The sequence below is a fragment of the Oncorhynchus masou genome, chromosome 9 (assembly GCF_036934945.1).
Source record: "Oncorhynchus masou masou isolate Uvic2021 chromosome 9, UVic_Omas_1.1, whole genome shotgun sequence".
Taxonomy (NCBI): Eukaryota; Metazoa; Chordata; class Actinopteri; order Salmoniformes; family Salmonidae; genus Oncorhynchus; species Oncorhynchus masou.
In genome coordinates, this window is record NC_088220.1 from 70,249,074 (window position 1) to 70,274,602 (window position 25,529).

Consider the following 25,529-nt stretch of genomic DNA (forward strand, 5'->3'; position numbering starts at 1 on the left):
GAGAGAGAGAGAGAGAGAGAGAGAGAGAGAGAGAGAGAGAGAGAGAGAGAGAGGGAGGGGAGGAAGGAAAATCAATGTGCTGTTCTCTCAATATATGTCACAGCCAGACCAATTCTAAGCTGCAGGATGGAAGGTTGTGTGCATTTGCAAATATGATTCTCAGATAGCAGGTGGCAGATAGCCTAGTGGTTAGAGCGTTGGACCAGTAACCGAAAGGTTGCTGGTTTGAATACCCAAGCTGACAAGGTGAACAATCTGTCAATATGGTTCAAATCCCTACTTTATCACCTCCAGCTGTGATTGGGAGTCCCATGGTGTGGTGCACAATTGGCCGAGTAACAACTGGATTTGGCCGGGGTAGGCTGTCATTGGAAATAAGAATTTGTTCTTAACTGACTTGCCTAGTTAAATAAAGGTTAAGTAAAAAATAAAGAAAAGATTCTGACCCTGTAAAACAACACATTTCACTGTTGTCATTTTGTTGTTCTTATTTTTTAGGATGCCAATTTGGTCAGGATGTGACTCTATGTAAAACACTAGAGTTGTGAATTCTGGAAATTAAGTAAACTAATGAAAAAATAAATGATCACAATTTGTTTGTGCCTGGTTGTTGGTTGAGTTGGAAGATACTATCTTTACTTTTACACTAACCCATAAATGGAGTGCAATTATTGTAACCATAAGAACAATTGGAGCATGGAGATGTCCTCATAGCAAATTGGGAACCATGGCAACAGGAACAGGATCAATCATCTTAAATAGGCCTAGCTATCTATGGCTCTGTCTGAGCTAACTAACCCTTGATATATTTGACTTTGCTGCCGTGTAAAATGAGTGAGAATACACTATTTCACCATCTATTTGGCCAACAAGACTGACCCTCTCAAAATGTTCAAGGCAAGAGGGTTGCAAACTTGACATCTCTACTAATGTTGTATAACATTTTTTCCTCTTGCTTTTTGAAGTTATACAGATTGGAAATTGTATGAAATGATGAGCTTTAATTTTATTTTAAATATTCGTTTTTTTTGTCAAATAACATCATTTTGAATTCCTAGACCCGCTTGGTTCTCCATGTTCACAAGCGCAACGCAATTGTATGCTGGACTGCCAAAGAAACAGTTTTGTAGGCCTACAGCTGATTTCTTCGCCAACATTTCTTCTGAATGTAGATCAAGAAGAGCTTTTAATTCAGTAATCGTATGTGTAATTTAAATACGGCCATATTTAGCATGCACGCTGTGGAGAGAGTTGCCGCGTTCAAAATAACTGGGAACTCTGAACTGGGAAATCCCCAGACTTCAGTGCTTTTGTAGAACTGGGAAGTCGGAAAAAAATGAGCTCCTACTGGGAAAAATTGATCTGAATAGTCATCCAACTCGGAATTCCAAATCTTTCTAGAGCTCCGTCTTTCCGACGTGAAGATCGCTGAAGTCATGATTTAACCTCGTATTATTCGAGTCCACAGTTGTTCTGAACGCCGCAAATGTAGTGTAGACTTGAGCATGCTGTCAGTGGTTGTTACATAACGGAAACTTTGGCCAGGGGGCTGAACTGGAGTAACATAACACGGGTCAAATGAGGAGTCGCGGTGCCCTGTGAATACAGGCTACATCAGACTCAAGACATGTCTTCCCAAGACTACGACTGCATAGTGATAGGAGCCGGGGTTCAGGGCTCTTTCACTGCCTATAACCTTGCGAAAAATAATAAGAAAACACTTCTACTCGAACAGGTTTGTAATTTATAAAGCGATTTGGCAACAGTTACATCGTGTCAACCAACAACATAATTTATATGGTGTCAACTCCAATGCAACGACTTGTTGGTAGTCTACATTTTAGTAATTTAGCAGACGCTTTTATCCAAAGTGATTTATAGTAGTGAGTACATACATTGTCGTGATGGTGACTCGGAATCAACCTGTCTACCAACTGAGCCTACATCGCATAATTGCACGATTGACGGGGTTATTATTTATTTAGAAGTGATAACGTTTTTCTTTGTATTTTCATATTTGGACTGGCCTAGGTATAGTTTCAGTATGTTATGTCTAAGCAGTTTTTCTCTTGTTATGGCAATCACTGACACGTCATTAAATCAGACTATGTCAGCGAACATTTTTTAGATTGGTAAATTAGTCTAGTCAGCTTTCTAAACTTGTAGTATTTTTATTTATTTTTACCTTTATTTAACTAGGCAAGTCAGTTCAGAACAAATTCTTATTTAAAATGATGGCCTACTGGGGAACAGTGGGTTAACTGCCTTGTTCAGGGGCAGAACGACAGATTTGAACCTTATCAGCTCCAGGATTCGATCCAGCAACCTCAATGCTCTAACTACTAGGCTACCTGCCACCCCTTAGTAATATAGTAATCATGTTAGAATTACTGACAGCCAGGGGCCCTGACCTCCAGGGGGCCCCCATTGATTTTCTTAGTCACTCACTCAGAAATCATATGAACATGGCAAAATGTGTAGAATTGCAGAAAATTTGCTATGAAACTGCAAAAGTTTCTCTCCACCCCATGGCAAAATGAGTAGAATTGCATGATTTATAAAACTGCTAAATCTTCTCTCCACCTCATGGTATAATGTGCAAAATTGTGCAAACTTGCTTTAAAACAGCAACGTTTTCTTTTTGCTCCATGACATAGTTTGGCTTAGGGCCCCAAAAGGCTAGGGAAAAGGTTCTGTGAATATGACAATGGCAAGTCCAACTCTGTTTCTGAATGCCTTGTTCCTCAGTTTGTCCTGCCACACTCTCGTGGCAGCTCTCATGGCCAGACACGCATCATCCGCAAGGCCTATGATGAGGACTACTACACCCACATGATGGAGGAGTGCTATCAGCTCTGGTCTCAGCTGGAGAAAGAGGCCAACGTCAAGCTGTACAGGTGAGGACCTTCAGAAAAAGTACAAGGTCTGTCTCAATAGGGGGAAGCAGCGTTAGAAGAACATTGTGAAAGCTTTATACCAGAACACTGAGATTTGTCACATTCAATCTGTTTCACCAGTGTTCAAGCAGCAACTCAATCTGTGTGAGCTATAGATGGATGACTTTCTCATTACCTCGCACGTCACTGAATCACCCCAGACAGCTCCCTGCCTGCCTTTGAATGTGGAACAAGGATTTTTCATCTCAACAAACCCCAATTCTCATTCCCAGAGTGAGGAGGGTTTGTTCTTGTAAATACTACAGCAGAATCAAAGTTAGAGTCAGACAGTCAGAGCCTTCAACCTCTGCCTCCCCACCTAAAGCTTCCCTGAACCATTGTCTTAGTTTGAAACCCATTTTGGTTGTCAGTATCAGTCAGCTGCATAACAAATTTGTCATTATACTGTTAGATGACTGATGGATCAATCACCAGTCTTCTACCGCACCCATGTTATGTTCCCAAGGCAAGCACACAATAGCTATAGATCTCCCTCCCTCGGAGCAGCCATCCACGGCAGATGACTGATCGGTCCCCACACTAAGGCCACCTGTGCCCTTGGGCTGGCTAAAACTACAGCACAATGAGAAATGTTGAAGCTATGGCTGTGTGAATCTTTCTGAGCAATTTGTATTTGTATTTCTCAGCCCTGAGGATAGACTTTGAGATGGGTTGGACGATAACCAAATGCCCTTTGACCACAGGCCATTCTGCATAGTGGTTTGGCCCCACATACACTGCAACCAGCAAACCAGTCTCACTCAGCCATCACACAGCGTGACTTGGGTGGGGTGGAAGCATGCATCATGTTTAGGACCTTACATGCACTCAAGCTTCGCTCTCTCCTTCATTCTCACACACATGTGGACACACAAACACACACACACACAGTCACACACACAGTCACACACACTCCTAAAATGCTCTGATGAACGGGTAAGGCCGTTAGCAGGTGCTGGCTGATGCATCATGTGGGTTGACAGATGTTGGAGCAGCCTTTAGAAAGCACTGTTCTCATAGGGCAGGCCAGCCATCCATCAACCAGACTGCTGCATTAGGGCCCCCTGTTTTTCATAACCTTTCACTCTGAGCTCTTATAACTTACCATAGGCTAGGATTTTACAACATTAAATATTCTCAGTGTACTTAGTTTTACAAACTGTTGTTTCATCAGATTGCCTTCATTAGATTAGATTGTAAGAGGCCATCTGTGATTTACAGTATACTTACAGGTAAGCTGTTGATTGATTGTGTTGTTCAAACCACTTGCAAATGTGATGACTGGGTTTTCACCAGGGTCTTCTATGTATCACACACAGAAGGTTGGTTGGCACCTTAATTGGGGAGGATGTTAATGGCTGGAGCAGAATCGTTAGAATGGTTTCAAATGCAATTCCATTCGCTCCGTTCCAGCCATTATTATGAGCCATCCTCCCCTTAGCAGCCTCCGGTGGTATCACAAGACTGTGTTAGTCTGCTGAGCTAAAACCCTTAGCGCGGGGGGCCAACGCATGTCTTCAGGTCTCAGACATGGTTATTCATCATGTGAGCATGGTTCTCTGAACCCCAATGATTTTAGTTTAGCGCTAGATCAATTCCGTATCACGGAAGATCCACATTATAGTGCAATTATAATTTAAAGGTAATTTCCGGTTGAGCCAACATATGCAACGTATACCGTGAATTCAGTCTCCGGAAACTTGATTCTACATTTTAATTGTGCCAATGTGCGGATCTTCCGTGATACGGATTGAATCTAGGCCTTAGTTTATCTTAGTTTATTTATTTCCACAAATGAAAAGAGGACATTCACTACATGATGATTAGGACCTCCTCTCCCAGACGTACAGGTCTGCTAGTGATGGGTCCAGAGCAGGGGGACTACCAGGTGTTTAAGTCCACCCTGGAGAGGAACAAGGTTCCCATAGTGATCCTGCCGAGGGAGGAGTTCAGCCAACACATCCCCCATGTTAACCTGTCCCAGGGAAACGCAGCCCTGGTGGACACCACTGCCGGAGTGCTGTACGCTGACCGCACACTCAAAACTGTACAGGTAAGATGCTGTACGCTGACCACACACTCAAAACTGTACAGGTAAGATGCTGTACGCTGACCGCACACTCAAAACTGTACAGGTAAGATGCAGTACACTGACCGCACACTCAAAACTGTACAGGTAAGATGCTGTACGCTGACCGCACACTCAAAACTGTACAGGTAAGATGCTGTACGCTGATCGCACACTCAAAACTGTACAGGTAAGATGCTGTACACTGACCGCACACTCAAAACTGTACAGGTAAGATGCTGTACGCTGACCGCACACTCAAAACTGTACAGGTAAGATGCTGTATGCTGACCGCACACTCAAAACTGTACAGGTAAGATGCTGTACGCTGATCGCACACTCAAAACTGTACAGGTAAGATGCTGCACACTGACCGCACACTCAAAACTGTAGGGGTAAGATGCTGTACGCTGACCGCACACTCAAAACTGTACAGGTAAGATGCTGTACGCTGATCGCACACTCAAAACTGTACAGGTAAGATGCTGTACGCTGACCGCACACTCAAAACTGTACAGGTAAGATGCTGTACACTGACCGCACACTCAAAACTGTAGGGGTAAGATGCTGTACACTGACCGCACACTCAAAACTGTACAGGTAAGATGCTGTACACTGACCGCACACTCAAAACTGTACAGGTAAGATGCTGTACGCTGACCGCACACTCAAAACTGTACAGGTAAGATGCTGCACGCTGACCGCACACTCAAAACGGTACAGGTAAGATGCTGTACACTGACCGCACACTCAAAAGTGTACGGGTAAGATGATGTACACTGACCGCACACTCAAAACTGTATGGGTAAGATGATGTACGCTGACCGCACTCTCAAAACTGTACAGGTAAGGTGATGTACGCTGACCGCACACTCAAAACAGTACAGGTAAAATTGGCAAACAGTTTGGTATGTATTGCTTACAAATTTGTAAAAGGCATTCTGCATTATGTTTGCATCCTAGAGGAGGTCATTATTACCAGATGCAGTTAATTGATTGGCCTTGCACCTTTAACCCACATTGTCAGTGCCTCTTCTAGGGTGTGATACGACCTCCATAAAGTACAGCTCTCCCTTTCCTTTAGTGCTGTCCTGTTTGTCTTTTACATTACCCCAATGAGTGTCTGACTCTGTAATGATCATTCATTAGTGTTTATCAGCAGCTAGGTAATTGTGTTTTGACCACTAATTAGGAAATGCATGAGGGCTTGTACACACAATTTGGGAATACTGTATATGGTGTGAGGGAGACAGATAGACCAAGAAAATATGAACTGAACAATGACAAATAGCTCTCATATACCATATTTAATTCATATGCCTAGGTACACATACTACAATGACAAAAGTAGTATTTTGTTTACAACAATAACTACCGACATAGGAACTTTTTATAGCATTGAATTGAGTTTATTCAGACATTGGCAGGGAGAAACAAAGCATTGGAGAGAAACAGCCTGAAAACACCAAGTGAAATGCTTCATTATTTTACTGCTACCTCGGAACAATTATCCTGTCTTGTATTGATTGAACAGATTTTTCCTCTCTATTGTTCAGATCAAGCATAAAGCATACATTACAACTTGTCATTAGTCGTGATAATAGATGTTTCTACAGCCGCCAAGATTACCACCATGTATTCTCATTCTGTCTGTCCAGTTTCATAACCTCCTATCAACATTCTGTCTCACAATCTGCCAGCGTCGATCGTGATTCATTGATATTTTGTGAAGGGGTGGGGTGTCTGTCTTTGAGAGTTTGCACATGTGTTTTTCCACTAATCAGGCAGTGGTGATTTTAGCATGTACATCTTGGTGGGGCAAACTCAATGTTTTTTTGTTGTTGATGCATGCCAGCAAAGCCACTACGCAACACTTAAATTGCACTATAATGGTGAAAAACGGTACCCACAAACTGTTAGGGCCTACATAAAGCTGTCCCAACAGCAGAGTTTTCTTTTCAGCACCATGGAGTGAATCCTTACCACCACTACACCTGGCTATCAGTGGGGCCTTGTCTGGCAGCGAAATAGTTAATTCAGCAATATTTAGTGCTTTTTTTAAAACATAGCTGATATGGCTGACTTGCTTAAACAAATGTGGTTACTACTGACAATTGAGATATGGAAACTATGGCATAAGGGAACAAGGAGCGCACAAGAGGCAATACGTCATTTCGATGAAGACATTAATGAGCTAGCTAGGACAGACGTAGTCAATATAACTGTTCAGCAATTTCAAAATGTACAGCGACAGAATTCATAACATGGGTCGTTCTTACAATATTATCCCTGTACACCAAGTCAAAACCATAGGATAAATAAGGGGGCATATAAGCAGACAATGAAAGCTCTTACAATATTCGCTGATTACATTTTTCTAAAACAGGCTATAGGCTACATGTGCACCACCAAGTTATGAGGGGGAAAGGGACCAAATTATTAGGGTTAGGCACATGGGCTACTTATTACAGCTTATTACAACTTACCAGCTACTACTACTTGGTGATTCCAAACTTCTTCCATGTAAGAATGATGGTGTTACAACACAGAGGCGGATGCAAGATGCAAGCAACGATGGTTTTAATGAATGTAGTTCACAGCAGCAACATGACAGACAGACTGTACTCAGAAGGAATCCGACCCAGGAACTCGGGCGCATCTTCCGATCATAACGTGCTGAGAAAACCAGGGGAGTGTGTCCAGAAGAGTAGGAAGGAGCACAGCAGATAATCCACACAAGAGAAGAGCACGGACACACGACACAACCTCAGAGAAGAAACAACGATCTGACAACAAGAAACACTGGTAACAGAACATATAAAGGGAAGATAAGTGGTTCCAGCTGGCGCAGACAATCAGGCCGAGATTGGGAAACCACGCCCACACAAACACTGGAGAGAGAGAGAGAGAGAGAGAGAGAGAGAGAGAGAGAGACGGAGGCAGTGGATTCATGAACCGTGACAATACCCCCTAGGAACGCCTCTTGGCGTTCCCAGGCGAATTTACCTGTCGATTGAAATCATCGATAAGGGAGTGATCCAGAATGTCCCTAGCAGGTACCCAACTTCTCTCCTCCGGGCCGTAACCCTCCCAGTCCACCAGGTACTGGAATCCGCGTCCCCTCCTTCTAGAGTCCAAAATACGATTGACAGAAAAGGTGGTTTCCCCATCAACAAGTCGTGGCGGCGGGGGAACCGGGACCGGCGGGTTAATGCGTGCCTGAAACACAGGTTTTATTTTAGACACATGAAAGGTAGGATGAATTCTCCTATACGCCGGAGGAAGCTTGAGCCGGACCGCCACCGGACTAATGATCCTGGTGACTCTGAACGGGCCGATAAATTTGGGGGCAAGCTTGTTCGAAACGGATCGGAGTGGAATGTTCTTAGTAGAAAGCCACACTCTTTGGCCAACGACGTATACCGGAGGCTTCGACCGGTGGCGATCGGCCTTAGCCTTGGTGCGCGCCCCCACCCGGAGAAGAGTCTCACGGGCTCTGCTCCATGCGTGACGGCACCTCTGGATGAAAGCGTGAGCGGAGGGAACAGTGACCTCGGACTCCGTACTGGGAAAGATAGGTGGCTGGTAACCTAAACTACACTCAAACGGAGAGAGACCCGTGGCTGCCACTGGCAACGAATTGTGAGCGTACTCAACCATAGAGAGTTGTTGACTCCAGGAAGAGGGATTCTTAGAAACCAAACATCGCAACACTCTCTCCAAATCTTGGTTGGCCCTCTCCGTTTGACCGTTGCTCTGGGGATGAAACCCTGAAGACAGGCTGACACTCGCTCCCAGTAACCTACAAAACTCTTGCCAAAACTTGGACACAAATTGGGGCCCCGGTCAGAAACTACGTCCATCGGCAGGCCATGTAAGCGAAAGACGTGATCCACGACAGTTACCGCTGTCTCCTTGGCAGATGGTAATTTAGGCAAGGGAATAAAATGAGCCGCCTTCGAGAACCGGTCCACCACGGTCAAAACAACCGTCTTGCCCTGGGAGGGCGGGAGGCCGGTAACAAAATCTAGCGCGATGTGGGACCAGGGTCTCGAAGGGACCGACAGCGGTTGGAGTAACCCATCTGGGGGTCGATTAGAAGTCTTCCCAGTGGCACAAACCGAGCAGGCCAAGACAAAACTGTGAATGTCACGAGCCATCAGTGGCCACCAAAAGCGTTGCTTAACCAAAAAGCTAGTGCGGCTGACTCCTGGATGACACGCTACGTTGGAGCAGTGCCCCCACCGAATAACATCGGACCGACACCCCTCCGGCACAAACAACCGATTAGGCGGGCAACCGGGCGGAGCCGTGACCCCCTCTAAGGCCGTTTTGACCCTCGATTCAACCTCCCATGTGAGTGTGGAGACCACTAGGGTCCCGGGTAGGATGCACTCGGGAGTGGATGGGCGTTCGGAATGGTCAAAAATGCGAGAAAGGGAATCGGGTTTGACATTCTTGGAACCCGGGCGATACGAGAGAGAGAAGTCAAAACGTCCGAAAAAGAGTGCCCACCGCGCCTGCCTGGAGTTGAGTCGCTTGGCGGTTCTGATATACTCCAAATTCTTGTGATCGGTCCAAACTATAAAAGGTACCCCCGAACCCTCTAACCAATGGCGCCACTCCTCCAGTGCTAACTTCACTGCCAACAACTCTCTGTTGCCAATGTCGTAGTTGCGTTCCGCAGGTGATAACCGATGGGAAAGGAACGCGCAAGGGTGCATCTTGTCGTCAGAAGAGGAACGTTGGGAAAGTACCGCACCTACCCCCATCTCTGAAGCGTCCACCTCCACCACGAACTGACGCGAGGGATCGGGAGCTATGAGGATAGGAGCCGAAACAAAGCGGCTCTTGAGTTTGGCGAATGCAGCCTCGGCTGTATCGGACCACCTGAACGTCACTCTGGGAGAGGTTAAGGCGGTAAGAGGAGCGACTATCTGGCTAAAGTTGCGAACGAAACGCCGGTAGAAATTGGCGAATCCCAGAAACCTCTGTAGGGCCTTACGGGAATCTGGGCTTGGCCAATCCACCACAGCCTTAACCTTGTCGGGATCCATGCGAATACCTTCAGTCGAGACGATGTAACCTAGGAATGGAACGGATTGTGCATGAAAAATGCATTTCTCCGCCTTGACAAAAAGTCCATTCTCCAACAACCTCTGAAGCACTCGTCTGACGTGTTGAGCGTGTTCCTGGAGAGAAGAAGAAAAATCAGTATGTCATCCAGGTAAACATATATGAACTGATCAATCATATCTCTCAGCACGTCATTGACGAGTGCCTGGAAAACCGCTGGGGAGTTGGATAGCCCAAAAGGCATGACCAAATATTCGAAGTGCCCTCTGGGGGTGTTAAACGCGGTCTTCCATTCGTCCCCCTCCCTTATGCGAACCCAATGATATGCATTACGTAAATCCAACTTAGTGAACACGGATGCTCCCTGTAACCTTTCAAAGGCGGAGGACATCAACGGTAAGGGATAGGTATTCTTCACTGTGATGTTATTCAACCCACGGTAATCAATGCAAGGACGCAGAGATCCGTCCTTCTTCCCCACAAAGAAGAACCCCGCCCCCGCTGGAGAAGAGGAAGGACGAATGAATTTAGATGCCAGTGAACCAGAGATGTATCTCTCCATAGCCTCCCTCTCAGGAACAGAAAGTGAATATAACTTGCCTTTAGGCGGAGACTCACCTGTCAATAATTCTATTGCACAGTCATAGGGACGATGCGGAGGAAGGGAAGCAGCACGGGACTTACTGAACACCTCCTTCAGGTCGAGGTATTCAACGGGCACGTTAGACAAATCCACTGCCTCCTCTAGAAACACAGAATCAGACACAGACGAACAAGCAGACACTAAACAGGACTCAAGACACTTGTTACTCCACATGGATATAGAGTTATGACCCCAGTCAACTCTGGGGTTGTGTTGGGTGAGCCAAGGGTGGCCGAGAACTAATGGTGCAAGGGGTGAGTCCATGAGTAGGAATGATAGTGTCTCAGTGTGATTGCCAGAAGTGATGAGTGTGATAGGTTCAGTGGTGTGAGAAATGTTGGGGAGTTCTTGACCATTGAGAGCGTTGACGGATATCTTGTGCGTGAGTGAGGTGATAGGGATCTGGAGTTTGTGAGCGAGCTTGAAGTCCATGAAATTACCCTCTGCTCCTGAGTCCAGTAAGGCTTGGGTGTCGTGCGTGTGGGTGGCCCATCTTAGTCTTACGGGGAGGAGAGTAGATGATGAGGTCTTCTCTGTGGTGACACCACCCGATAGTAGCCTCATGTTTACTACCGGGCCTGATCTTTTACCGGGCAGGAGTGGATAAAGTGGCCCGCTCTACCACAGTAGAGACAGAGTCCTTGGGATCTCCGCCTCTCCCTCTCTTCCCGGGAGAGGCGAGCTCTCCCCAGCTGCATGGGTTCGTGAGCGGAGGCTGAACTGGCCGTGTTCCCGACGCTGGCATGCCAGCCCTCCGTGTCGTTATACGGTCTGTTAGGGCATGCTCGGCGGCCAATACGACTCAGACGAGCGTCGACCCTCAGGGCTAGTTCCACTAGTCCATTTAAACTCCTGGGAAGGTCCAGAACATAAATCTCCTTCTGGATCCGGTCCTCCAGCCCATGCAGGAACATGTCCCACTGCGCCTCCTCGTTCCACTGACACTCAGCGGCCAGAGTGCGGAATTGGATGGAGTATTCCGATACTGAATGGTCTCCTTGGCGAAGGTCAGCGAGTAGTCTGGCCGTCTCCCTACCCGCCACGGCCCGATCGAAGACCCTTCTCATCTCCTCGGAGAGTGTCTGGAAAGAGGTGCAGCATGGGTCCTGGTTCGCCCACACCGCCGTTCCCCAGAGAGACGCTTTGCCTGATAGCAGTGTGAGTACGAATGCTACCTTAGACTGTTCACGGTTGAAGGTCCGTGGCTGCAACGAGAAATGCATGGAACATCTCGTAAGAAAGGCTCTGCAATAGTCAGGATCACCTGAATAACCCTCTGGTGTCGGTAGCCGTGGCTCTAGCTGGGAATCCGGCTCTGGCGGGGCGGGTTGAACTGCCGGTGTAGGTGGCGCAGCGGAACCCCTCAGATGTTGCAATTGTTGGGTCAGCTGGGATACCTGCGTCGAAAGGGCTTGTACTGCCCGACCTGTGCTGGAGATGTTCTCCTCTTGTTGATCCATTCTCGTGATACTGCGGGAAAGGAATTCGGTCAGACTCGTTGAACTCGCTGCATCCATGGTCTGGTCAGATCGTTCTGTTACAACACAGAGGCGGATGCAAGATGCAAGCAACGATGGTTTTAATGAATGTAGTTCACAGCAGCAACATGACAGACAGACTGTACTCAGAAGGAATCCGACCCAGGAACTCGGGCGCATCTTCCGATCATAACGTGCTGAGAAAACCAGGGAGTGTGTCCAGAAGAGTAGGAAGGAGCACAGCAGATAATCCACACAAGAGAAGAGCACGGACACACGACACAACCTCAGAGAAGAAACAACGATCTGACAACAAGAAACACTGGTAACAGAACATATAAAGGGAAGATAAGTGGTTCCAGCTGGCGCAGACAATCAGGCCGAGATTGGGAAACCACGCCCACACAAACACTGGAGAGAGAGAGAGAGAGAGAGAGAGAGAGAGAGAGAGAGACGGAGGCAGTGGATTCATGAACCGTGACAGATGGAGGCCACTGTGATTTTGGGGACCTTTAATGCTACGGACATTTTTGGTATCTTCCCCAGATCTGTGCCTCGACACAATCCTGTCTTAGAGCTCTATAGACAATTCATCACAATCAGCAGATAGGTTGTATCTCTCAGGCTCACACAGGCATCCAGGTCTCTTACCTGCACTCTAATCTACTAGATATTAAGACTGCTTTAATACGGTTTCAGCTGCCCTGCCCCTTGGTTGTCTGTCTTATACCTGCCTAGACATCCACATTCCACTTCCTGTTAAACTTGAATTAAACCCTCAACGGAGAAGAAGTTCACCTCAGGATTTGTTGTGACTGGGATGCTTATATGGACTGTAAACTTCACTTGCATTGTGTTAGGTTTATTTACATGTTACCTGCTTGATACTAATCCACTTCAGTTACTAAGGTTCCTCTGTGTCAGTTTGTTCTCATTCATTTTGAACACACTTTACACTAACTGTAACCGTTCTCTCTCTCCATCACCAGGGACAGTTCCAGAAACTGGGGGGCGTGATCAAGGACGGACAGAAGGTGATTGACATCACACCGGGCTCTGTGGTAACCGTGACGACAGTCAGTGGGGTGTACAGAGCGAAGCGCTTGGTGATCACAGCTGGACCCTGGGCCAACACCCTGCTATCCCACACAGGCCTTCAGCTACCACTGCAGGTAAGCTACTCACTGTAGAACCAGCCAACTCACTACCTCTAACATGAGCTCACACTCCAAAGCACTCCAATGGAATCCAGTCCACTACTGTCACACCAGGCATACTATGATATGCTCCATATCTTTGATATTGTCAAACCGCAGTGTCACAAATGTTATACACTCAAACACAAATAGACAATAAGGCAGTTGCAATTGAGCTTTATGGAGCATGTATTTGACCACACAAGATTTAAGAAAGGATTTAAAGCATAAAGGATTTAAAGCTCTAGTTCAGCACGCAACCATAAAACCCATACCCCATCACATCATTAATGTCAGTAGATAAGGGCAACATTTTGTCCAACCCCAGGTCGAAAAACAAGTCCAATCTCCATCAATATAGGCCTCCCTCCCCCAGACTATAAGCAGGGAGTGATGACCTGTCTGTTTGGTTCAAGGCAAACCAAGAGGGAGAGTCTGCAGCCCAGTGCTGGCGGAACACTCGGTCTGCTATGAGGAATAAACTAAACAAACACATTCATAGACTATCTTTTACACAGGGCGGTAGGGAGGGAGCCAGCCAAGCAATCTCACAATATATCACCCACCCAAAAGAAAAGGTGATGAAAAAATACTGGGCGTTATTTAAGTTGAGAATTGGAGTTTGTATTGGAATTGCATTATTCAGGATAGCGAGAGGGGCCCGTGGAAGCCATGCCTGAGTGAGCACATAGAGAAAGTAGGAGGTATGAGCTTGCCTTAAATACTGCTCTCTCTCTCTCTTTCTCTCTCTCTACCTACTGAATTTTGATGGTCCCCAGAATGAGACGGCTGCCTGTTAGTTTATTAAACTAAAAGCTAGCGAACATTGTGTCCTTATTACCACGTACTGGGAAGATGTGATTTGTCTGAGTGTGTATGCATTTCATTAAATCCCCATTCTCACTGCCGCTACACCACCGCTACCTTTGTAATTGCAGTTGGATTCGATACAACAATGGTAATGGGTAACATCAAATCAAATCTTATTTGTCACAAGCGGCAAATACAGACCTTTACAGTGAAATAAGAAATAAAAGTGTGAGAATTCAAATAGTCTAGGTAGCTATTTGATTAGATGTTATGGCTTGGGGGTAGAAGCTGTTTAGAAGCCTCTTGGACCGAGACTTGGCGCTCCGGTACCTCTTGCCGTGCGGTAGCAAAGAGAACAGTCTATGACTAGGGTGGCTGGAGTCTGAGTCTTTTTTTTGTCTTTGAGGGAGATAGGGGGGGAGGGAAACATCTTCCCAAGTGCAAGGATCTTCTTTAATCAAATCCCTAATTAAACTAAGAATGATTTTTACGGAGGCCTATACCTGGGCCCTGGGTCCTTGCACTGTGCTGATGACTGTCTATCTGTCTGTTGCTTCCTTGATTAATTAGGTGATAAAGATTAACGTGTGCTACTGGAGTGAGAAGATCCCTGGCTCCTACAATGTCCAGCACCGCTTCCCCTGCTTCATCCAGCTGGAATCAGAGGAGGCAAAGCATCACATCTACGGCCTCCCATCCAATGAATACCCAGGCCTGATGAAGGTTTGGGCTTTTAAATACCATAATGTTCCACACAAGATTCAGTGATGCATTTGCTTTGGTCTCAAGCAAGGTTACTAACCACACAAGCATAGTCCACCAAACCACCTTTATTACACTGTTTCCTAGTCTTATTGTGTTGAATTTAAATAGAAATATATTCAACTTTTGCTGAGCTCAGAAGTAGGGCAGCAACACTGTCAGCCCCCAAAGTTCTCCAACACTTCCGGATACATAATCACAGGGGAATCTTGTCTGTGTTGCGCTTCCATTTTCTATTCCATCTCTATTTTGAGCATGATGGCAAGCCAGCAGGAGTTGGGAGAGTAATAGCAGCACATGCATGCAAAGGAGAGGGACAGATGGCTGTGCCACATCACATTATTCACTCTGTGGTGTAGTCAACAGTGCTTTGTAACCCATGTACTGTAGATACAATGCTAATGCTCGGTCAGGCTAAACCATTTTTATTTACCTTTCAAAAGAAAATGCTGCCACACTTTTAATTACCTTTCAAATCAAAATGTGGACACTTCATAGAACATTGCATTTACATGACATAGGCCTTATGTTCTACCTAGGGTCGATGTTCCTGGTAAGGGCACTCTGACTCTAATTACGTTCAATACAGTTTGTTTGCATAAAGGTCAGTTGATGAGGTTTTTCTTCTCTTTTTGAAGATTTGCTACCACACGGGCCCTGAGACGGACCCTGATGAGAGAGACAGACAGACGGACAGGGGGGACATAGACATCCTACAGCGCTACATCACCCGCTGCTTCCCTGGCCTGGTGCCCATCCCTGCTGTGGTGGAGAGCTGCATGTACACAGTGAGTATTACCCGTTTCAGAGCTGCATGGGGTTCCCGAGTGGTGCAGTGGTCTAAGGCACTGCATCTCAGTGCTAGAGGTGTTACTACAGACTCTGGTTTGATTCCAGGCTGAATCACAACCAGCTGTGATTGGGAGTCCCATAGGGTGGTGCACAATTGGCCAGTGTCGTCTGGGTTTGGCCGGGGTAGGTGGTCATTGTAAATAATAATTTGTTCTTAACTGACTTGCCTAGTTACATAAAGGTTCAATTAAAAAAATATGTACACAACGTTAACATCTCTACTGCTTACTGTATCCCAGTAATGGCCATAATACAGTAATGGCCCACAATAGCAATTTACTCTGTTCAGTTGGGCTTCATTGTTTATAATCTAAAAATATTTGATCTTCCTACCAAGGCAAGGTACAGAATAGAAATGGGATGAGGGTGGTTCTGGAGTTGAGAATGCAGAGCGAGAACCATTGCGCTGTTTGCCATACCAATCACATCACATGCTCCACGGCTGCATAACCTTTGGGATTCAAACACTAATGGAAAACATCACAGACACTGAATATGATTGGAAACCACATGTCATTCCTGCCCCTTAGTCAGAGTAGCCTACTGCATGGAGAATGGGACACAGTAGGGGAGAGTGGGGTAAGTTGAGCCATTTTTACATTCAGCATCACTCCGTCAACATATATTTCAGAATGTTGTATATCCCAGGAAATAATCAGAATTCATGTAAACATTACAATTTTGAAAACATATCTCGCCCGGGTATGGGGTAAGTTGAGCTGCCTACAAATTTCTGAACTTAATAAAATATTACCACGACCATTTAAAACCATGTCTACCTTTTATCCCCAAACACAATCACTTGTTTGTCTTTTAATCATTTTAAGCATATTTTAACACAGACTTAACATCTAACAAACACTTTGTACTTTTTAAAACACTTTTAACATAGGCCAGGCCAGGCACTGTAGTTACCTCATATCCCAGCGATAAGGTCTTGCATTATGCCAGGGAAGAAAACAATTTGTTTAACTTGCCATTGGCTCAACAATGCCTGAATATACCCCAAGGCAAACGTTTTGACTATATTATCCCACATAGCTACAAGGATGCACTATCTTGCTAGGTTTAGGACCTCATATTGAAGCTTATAGAGACCCCAACTGATGTATAGAACAATCTTTATTATCTACTTTGGTTTAGATACAAGAATGAACCTTCTAACAATACATCTTTTTTTGTATTTTCACCTCTTTTTCCCCCCAATTTAGTGGTATCCAATTGGTAGTTACAGTTTTGTCTCATCGCTGCATCTCCCGTACGGACTCGGGAGAGGCGAAGGTCGAGAGCCAAGCGTCCTCCGAAACACAACCCAACCAAGCCGCACTGCTTCTTGACACAATCCCCACTTAACCCGGAAGCTAGCCGCACCAATGTGTTGGAGGAAACACCGTACACCTGGCGGCCATGTCAGCGTGCAGGAGTCGCTAGTGCGCGATGAGACAAGGATATCCCTATGTATAAAATTGAGCACACAACCATGCAATCTCCATAGACAAACATTGGCAGTAAAATTACTTTACCGAAGAGCTCAGCAACTTTCAACATGGCACCGTCATAGGATGCCGCCTTTCCAACAAGTCAGTTCATCAAATTTCTGCCCTGCTAGAGCTCCCCCGTTCAACTGCTGTTATTGTGAAGTGGAAATGTCTAGGAGCAAAAACGGCTCAGCTGCGAAGTGGTAGGCCACACAAGCTCAGAGAATGGGACCGCCGAGTACTGAAGCTCGTAGCGCATAAAAACCATCTGTCTTCAGTTGCAACACTCACTATTGAGTTTCAAACTGCCTCTGGAAGCAACGTCAGCACAAGAACTGCTCATCGGGAGCTGCACATATGCATAAGATCACTATGCGCAATGCCAAGCATCGGCTGGAGTGGTGTAAGGCTCGTCGCCATTGGACTCGTCACCATTGGAGCAATGGAAACGTGTTCTCTAGAGTGATGAATCACGCTTCACCATCTGGCAGTCCGACGGACGAATATGGGTTTGGCTGTAAAGTTTGGTGGAGGAGGTATAATGGTCTGGGGCTGTTTTTCATGTTTCGTGCTAGGTTCCTTAGTGCCTGTGAAGGGTAATCTTAACTCTACAGCATACAATGACATTCTAGACAATTTTGTGCTTCCAACTTTATGACAACAGTTTGGGGAAGGCCCTTTTTCTTTTTCAGCATGACAAATCCCCCTTGTACAAAGTGTGGTCCATACAGAAATGGCTTGTCAAGATTGGTGTGGAAAAACTTGACTGGCCTGCACTGAGCTCTGACCTCAACCCCATCAAACACCTTTGGGATGAATTGGAACGCCCAAGTGGAATGTCCAACATCAGTGCCAGACCTCACTAATGCTCTTGTGGCTGAATGGAAGCAAGTCCCTGCAGCAATATTCAAACATCTAGTGGAAAGCCTTCCCAGAAGAGTGGAGGCTGTTAGAGCAGCAAAGGGGGGACCCTCTCTATATTAATGGCATGAGATGTTCGATGAGCAGGTGTCAAGATAATTTTGGTCATGTTTTGTAACTTGCTTCCTACTTTTTCCATGTGGTTTCTTCCTTCACAGACTACATTAAATTATATTTGGTCAAATGATACATTTTGTGTATGATTTCCTAGAAACAAGGGTGGCTCAATTGACCCCTTTGGTTCAACTCACCCCACTGTCCACTACTGGATATCATCTCCAATCCCAAACAGATGGTAGTTGGGGTCCAAAATGGACAGGATTTATTCTTCTCAGATGGGTTTCTTAAACCAAGCTGCTAGTTGTTTTCTCTCTCTTTCCATCCCATTCTCTCTCGCTCCCTCCATCAATATCTTATTGACACATTTCGCCTGAATTGCCTCCCCCTCTCTTGTTCTCTCTCTCAATTCACCATATCTTTCTGTTGCAGGTCACGCCAGATGACCATTTTGTCCTGGACCACCATCCCACTCATAGTAACATCGTCATCGGAGCAGGCTTTTCAGGTGTGTACCTGTTGAACATGAGTATTGTCCTCTGTGGCCCAACAAGCCTTTGGCCTAACATAACATGTCCCGCAGCTCCACATCATACCCCAACATGACTGCATCCATAGTGTCACTCACAACATACAGTAAAATAGTGGATGTGTGTGGATGAGCACAAGCCCAAAGAGTTTGGCTTTAAAATGTTGTTTTTTTCACCACTGAGACCCGGCACACACTCAGGTCCAGAGTGGTGCTGAACATCACAGAGCCCTCTGTATCTACTTCAGCTCTATGTACTGTAGCTATATCTTAGAGTGAGATATTACACAGGGAAAAGTCAGACAACTTTTAATTAGACAGTCTTTCAAGCCGGCTGTGAAGGGTGAAAAGTTGAGCTATGAGTCCAGACCCGTTTTTATTCCCTAATTAGATGCTCTCAGGGCCCAGGGGCCCTCTTTGTCTGCTCTCACTCTCTCTCTGTCTCTCTCTGTCTGTGTGGTGCGGGTGAGGCAGTGTGGGGGGCTTCTCCTCCCTGGCCCAAAGGGCCAACGGCTGGGGTCTCCTGGCTCCTGCTCCATCTGCTCTGATAGCCGCCTCCTACAGTAATTATATGTATAATTCATTTTCACTTGTAATAGCTTTTAAAGGACCTGGCTGGCACACAGTGCAGTTGGCTGGTGAAAGAGAGAGCTGCAGGGATAACAAGGAGGATTAACTCCAAGGGTTAGAGAAAGCCATTTGACAAGCTACATAATCAATACAGTTGGCTGGTGAGAGAGAGAGCTGCAGGGATAACAAGGAGGATTAACTCCAAGGGTTAGAGAAAGCCATTTGACAAGCTACATAATCAATACAGTTGGCTGGTGAAAGAGAGAGCTGCAGGGATAACAAGGAGGATTAACTCCAAGGGTTAGAGAAAGCCATTTGACAAGCTACATAATCAATGCAGTTGGCTGGTGAGAGAGAGAGCTGCAGGGATAACAAGGAGGATTAACTCCAAGGGTTAGAGAAAGCCATTTGACAAGCTACATAATCAATACAGTTGGCTGGTGAGAGAGAGAGCTGCAGGGATAACAAGGAGGATTAACTCCAAGGGTTAGAGAAAGCCATTTGACAAGCTACATAATCAATACAGTTGGCTGGTGAAAGAGAGAGCTGCAGGGATAACAAGGAGGATTAACTCCAAGGGTTAGAGAAAGCCATTTGACAAGCTACATAATCAATACAGTTGGCTGGTGAGAGAGAGAGCTGCAGGGATAACAAGGAGGATTAACTCCAAGGGTTAGAGAAAGCCATTTGACAAGCTACATAATCAATACAGTTGGCTGGTGAAAGAGAGAGCTGCAGGGATAACAAGGAGGATTAACTCCAAGGGTTAGAGAAAGCCATTTGACAAGCTACATAATCAATACAGTTGGCTGGTGAGAGAGAGAGCTGCAGGGATAACAAGGAGGATTAACTCCAAGGGTTAGAGAAAGCCATTTGACAAGCTACATAATCAATACAGTTGGCTGGTGAGAGAGAGAGCTGCAGGGATAACAAGGAGGATTAACTCCAAGGGTTAGAGAAAGCCATTTGACAAGCTACATAATCAATACAAGGGAAAGGATGAATTGAAGAAGTGTTTTGCTTCTGAACCCATTGGTCCCTTGGTGGTGGAATCTGAGGTGTATGACATTTTGATTTTCAACTCCTTTTTCTATGGAAAATTAACCATAATAGGATGACTGTTCATCACGGTCTATTAACCTGTTCTGCTTGCATTTACCATATTATCAGTGTTTTAACCATGTGCTCTAGTAAAGACTGTGCATCACTATGCTGTGTTCAATCAGTGCACAGGGCTAATCACAATGCTACAAAAAACTTGCAGCTCCTCTTTCTCCTCTCCTCTGTTTGAGTTATCAAAAGCCATGGGCACAAGTGCTTTAAAGCAAGTCCTGGGGGTTGCCATGGTTACAAAGGCACCCAGCTGGTTTGGGCCTACCATTGAGAGCCCATCGCCTCTTCCTACGAAAAACTTATGCAGCGAACTGTCAGAGTGACCTACAGTTCGTTCGCTATAGCCCCGGATGTAAATCGCTGAAGCTTTTATGACTTCAAAGCCCGTGTGGATTCATGGGAGCTCTGAGAAGTTTATCAGGCAGAGCCAAAACTCACGCAAGGCATTCTTAAGCCTGGTAGACATTCTGAGTTTTCCTTCCCCTCAGACCCATAGCAACAAGAAGAATCCACCTCGCCTGAGTACAGCATCAGTTTCCTCATCTCACCCCGAGGCTGACAGCTCACGGCAGGCTCATCGCTGAAAGGAGGGACACATCTCCTGAGTACAGCGTCAGTTTCCCCATCTCACCCCTAGGCTGACAGCTCACGGCAGGCTCATCGCTGAAAGGAGGGACACATCTCCTGAGTACAGCGTCAGTTTCCCCATCTCACCCCTAGGCTGACAGCTCACGGCAGGCTCATCGCTGAAAGGAGGGACACATCTCCTGAGTACAGCGTCAGTTTCCCCATCTCACCCCGAGGCTGACAGCTCACGGCAGGCTCATCGCTGAAAGGAGGGACACATCTCCTGAGTACAGCGTCAGTTTCCTCATCTCACCCCGATGCTGACAGCTCACGGCAGGCTCATCGCTGAAAGGAGGGACACATCTCCTGAGTACAGCGTCAGTTTCCTCATCTCACCCCGATGCTGACAGCTCACGGCAGGCTCATCGCTGAAAGGAGGGACACATCTCCTGAGTACAGCGCCAGTTTCCTCATCTCACCCCTAGGCTGACAGCTCACGGCAGGCTCATCGCTGAAAGGAGGGACACATCTCCTGAGTACAGCGTCAGTTTCCTCATCTCACCCCGAGGCTGACAGCTCACGGCAGGCTCATCGCTGAAAGGAGGGACACATCTCCTGAGTACAGCGCCAGTTTCCTCATCTCACCCCGAGGCTGACAGCTCACGGCAGGCTCATCGCTGAAAGGAGGGACACATCTCCTGAGTACAGCGCCAGTTTCCTCATCTCACCCCGATGCTGACAGCTCACGGCAGGCTCATCGCTGAAAGGAGGGACACATCTCCTGAGTACAGCGCCAGTTTCCTCATCTCACCCCGATGCTGACAGCTCACGGCAGGCTCATCGCTGAAAGGAGGGACACATCTCCTGAGTACAGCGCCAGTTTCCTCATCTCACCCCTAGGCTGACAGCTCACGGCAGGCTCATCGCTGAAAGGAGGGACACATCTCCTGAGTACAGCGTCAGTTTCCTCATCTCACCCCGATGCTGACAGCTCACGGCAGGCTCATCGCTGAAAGGAGGGACACATCTCCTGAGTACAGAGTCAGTTTCCTCATCTCACCCCGATGCTGACAGCTCACGGCAGGCTCATCGCTGAAAGGAGGGACACATCTCCTGAGTACAGCGCCAGTTTCCTCATCTCACCCCGATGCTGACAGCTCACGGCAGGCTCATCGCTGAAAGGAGGGACACATCTCCTGAGTACAGCGCCAGTTTCCTCATCTCACCCCTAGGCTGACAGCTCACGGCAGGCTCATCGCTGAAAGGAGGGACACATCTCCTGAGTACAGCGCCAGTTTCCTCATCTCACCCCGAGGCTGACAGCTCACGGCAGGCTCATCGCTGAAAGGAGGGACACATCTCCTGAGTACAGCGCCAGTTTCCTCATCTCACCCCGATGCTGACAGCTCACGGCAGGCTCATCGCTGAAAGGAGGGACACATCTCCTGAGTACAGCGTCAGTTTCCTCATCTCACCCCGAGGCTGACAGCTCACGGCAGGCTCATCGCTGAAAGGAGGGAGTCCTTCATTTATCTCTGGCTTGAGCCCACTTAAATGAATAGATGCCCTGTGACGGTCAGAGCAATAGCTCCTGTCTTCTTTGATGTGCTCCGTCATGCAGGGCTCAAACAGGCTGCCTGACTCAGACAATGGGCCAGAAACACACAAGCTATTAATAGAGGCCCATTGTGGTGTTCCACAAGGTGCAGGTTATATATTTCAGCATATTATAGACTCTAGGCCAACCTGAAATGACACCCTTTGCCCTATTTAGTACACGATTCCACCCTTTATAGAGCCTATATAAAGCCTTTCTAGAGCCTATATAAAGCCGATAGGGTGCTCTTGAGATGCAGCCTCTGAGTTTGAGGACCTACCTGCCTCACTTACTGTGATTTGTTCTCCCCCCAGGTCACGGATTCAAGTTTGGCCCAATCGTTGGCAAGCTGCTGTGTGAACTGAGCCAGGGAGAAGTGCCCTCCTATGACCTCTCCCCCTTCAGAATCAGACGCTTCCAAGCCCACTCCAAGTCAGCACTGTAGGATCGGGACCGCTGGCTTTAACAACCATTTCCTCAGGAACCAGAAATTTACAAAATGAAGAAATTAAAGGTTTTCATACCAGTGTGTCTGAAGCCTAAACAAACAATGGCCGTTCGTAAATAAATACTTACTTTTCCAGCTAATCATTGAGAAAAGTGATGTCCGGAGGAGAGCCTTGAAATGAGAAGAGGAAACAAATCAATGATTCACTAAAGCTGATTCCACAGCTGCTGTGTTTGTGCACATAATGCACATAATAAATGAGCAAATAAAAAATAGTTTAAAATAACAAAACAAATATATCTAACGATTTCATGAAAGCAACAAAGTCTAATAGGAAGGCCATAATGGAACGGCCAGCTGATATAGTTGGCCTTTAGATTCTCTAACATTGTTGTACAACTGTAATGCGTTCATCTGTGACAAATGGTATTAAACTTGGAAAAAAATGGTCCCCTTATTGGCCCATATGATTTTATGCATCACTACCTCTCCCCTTCTCACTCCCCCGAGTGAGGCCTTTTTCAAGTGAAGCACATAGTTAAAAAGACATCAGCCGTGGAGCCATGTGTCTTTGCGCAGCCAGCTGTGTGTGCAGTGTGTGTGCAGTGTGCAGCCTTTAGTGGCGTGTGCCTCTGCCTGTACCTTTTTCCCCATGTAAACATTTTAATCACTAATCAGCCAGCCTGTTACAATGGTTGCCAACCACAGCCATCAGCGGGAATGAGAAAATGACACAGCGAGACGCAGAGAGATCAGCGCACCACTCAGTCCCTCAGCTCTTAAGTGACTTTGAATTGATAGAGAATTAGGAGAACATTAAACATGAAAACGGCAATATTCACCCAGCAATATTCAGGGGGAAAGGACACACTGGAAAATCTACTTTTGAACATGAATGCATACCCTTTTAATAAGCAGAGTAACTTTTGAAAGTAGTGCCCTTTTTCTGCCTCTCTATGGCCAGTTAGCCAGCTTTATGGTTCTGGGTCCTAGTGCCTTTTTTATACAATTTACTTTGCCACAAATACAAGTTCATGTAATTTGGTTGAACTATCCCTTTAAGCACTTGATAGTCAAAGGATAATGCTGGTCTGTCAGATGGGGCAATTAGACTTTACCCTCAGTTAATCAGACATGGGGCGTATTATAGTGTAGGCATAAAACCTGAGCTGACAGGAGGGCTGGTGGTGGGATGAATGTAGCCTGAAGGGAGACATGCCACCACGAGGAACCATAAACTCACCCTTGTTGCTGCCGATGTGACATGGAGAAACAGGAAGAAATGTAGCTCAGAGAATGACAGGAAACGGACAATGATGGCAACGTTTTCCACATCACCACACAACTAGAAGGCAGTAACACAGACAGATAAGCAAGACCTGTTTTTATTTTTTCTCCTCTCAGCAGGATTATTTGTCCTGTCTGCTAGGTAGGTTCAGAGGGCAAGAGTGGGGCTCTTATCAGATAGAAGACCTGCCATGAATTTGAAAAGATGTGCTTAAGGGGCTTAAGGTTTTCATCTCTGATTTGCATATTCAAATATATTTCTACCACTGCTTCGACACTAATAGAACAGTAGCTCTTCTTTCTCTCTAATCAGAGCTTTTTGTCAGCTTCCATTGAAGATTAAACAACTAACATAACACAGATCCACTCAGTGTTTTTCCTCAAAATGTTCTGTTCCCTCTCCGTCTGCCCCTAGTCTCCTCTGTTCCCTCTCCGTTTGCCCCTAGTCTCCTCTGTTCCCTCTCTCCGTCTGCCCCTTGTCTATGCTCCCTCTCCGTCGCCCCCTAGTCTCCTCTGTTCCCTTTCCATCTGCCCCTAGTCTCCTCTGTTCCCTCTGCCCCTAGTCTCCTCTGTTCCCTCTCCCCCTAGTCTCCTCTGTTCCCTCTCCCCATAGTCTCCTCTGTTCCCTCTCCATCTCCCCCTAGTCTCCTCTGTTCCCTCTCCCCCTAGTCTCCTCTGTTCCCTCTCCATCTGCCCCTAGTCTCTGTTCCCTCTCCCCCTAGTCTCCTCTGTTCCCTCTCCATCTCCCCCTAGTCTCCTCTGTTCCCTCTCCGTCTGCCCCTAGTCTCCTCTGTTCCCTCTCCCCCTAGTCTCCTCTGTTCCCTCTCCGTCTGCCCCTAGTCTCCTCTGTTCCCTCTCCGTCTGCCCCTAGTCTCCTCTGTTCCCTCTCCCCCTAGTCTCCTCTGTTCCCTCTCCGTCTGCCCCTAGTCTCTGTTCCCTCTCCCCCTAGTCTCCTCTGTTCCCTCTCCGTCTGCCCCTAGTCTCATCTGTTCCCTCTCTCCGTCTGCCCCTAGTCTCTGTTCCCTCTCCGTCTGCCCCTAGTCTCTGTTCCCTCTCCGTCTGCCCCTAGTCTCCTCTGTTCCCTCTCCATCTGCCCCTAGTCTCCTCTGTTCCCTCTCCGTCTGCCCCTAGTCTCCTCTGT

General features: G+C 46.7%; 1 protein-coding gene across 1 annotated transcript; it reads left to right on the forward strand.

Moving 5' to 3' along the window:
- Positions 1 to 1,340: 1,340 nt before the first annotated feature.
- On the forward strand, positions 1,341 to 23,558 carry pipox (pipecolic acid oxidase). Its single transcript, XM_064975090.1, has 8 exons — positions 1,341 to 1,735; positions 2,749 to 2,897; positions 4,779 to 4,989; positions 13,191 to 13,373; positions 14,778 to 14,930; positions 15,608 to 15,757; positions 18,710 to 18,785; positions 22,968 to 23,558. Exons 1-8 carry the CDS (start codon positions 1,628 to 1,630, stop codon positions 23,096 to 23,098), a joined length of 1,161 nt encoding a protein of 386 aa, XP_064831162.1. The 5' UTR covers positions 1,341 to 1,627; the 3' UTR covers positions 23,099 to 23,558.
- Positions 23,559 to 25,529: the final 1,971 nt, after the last annotated feature.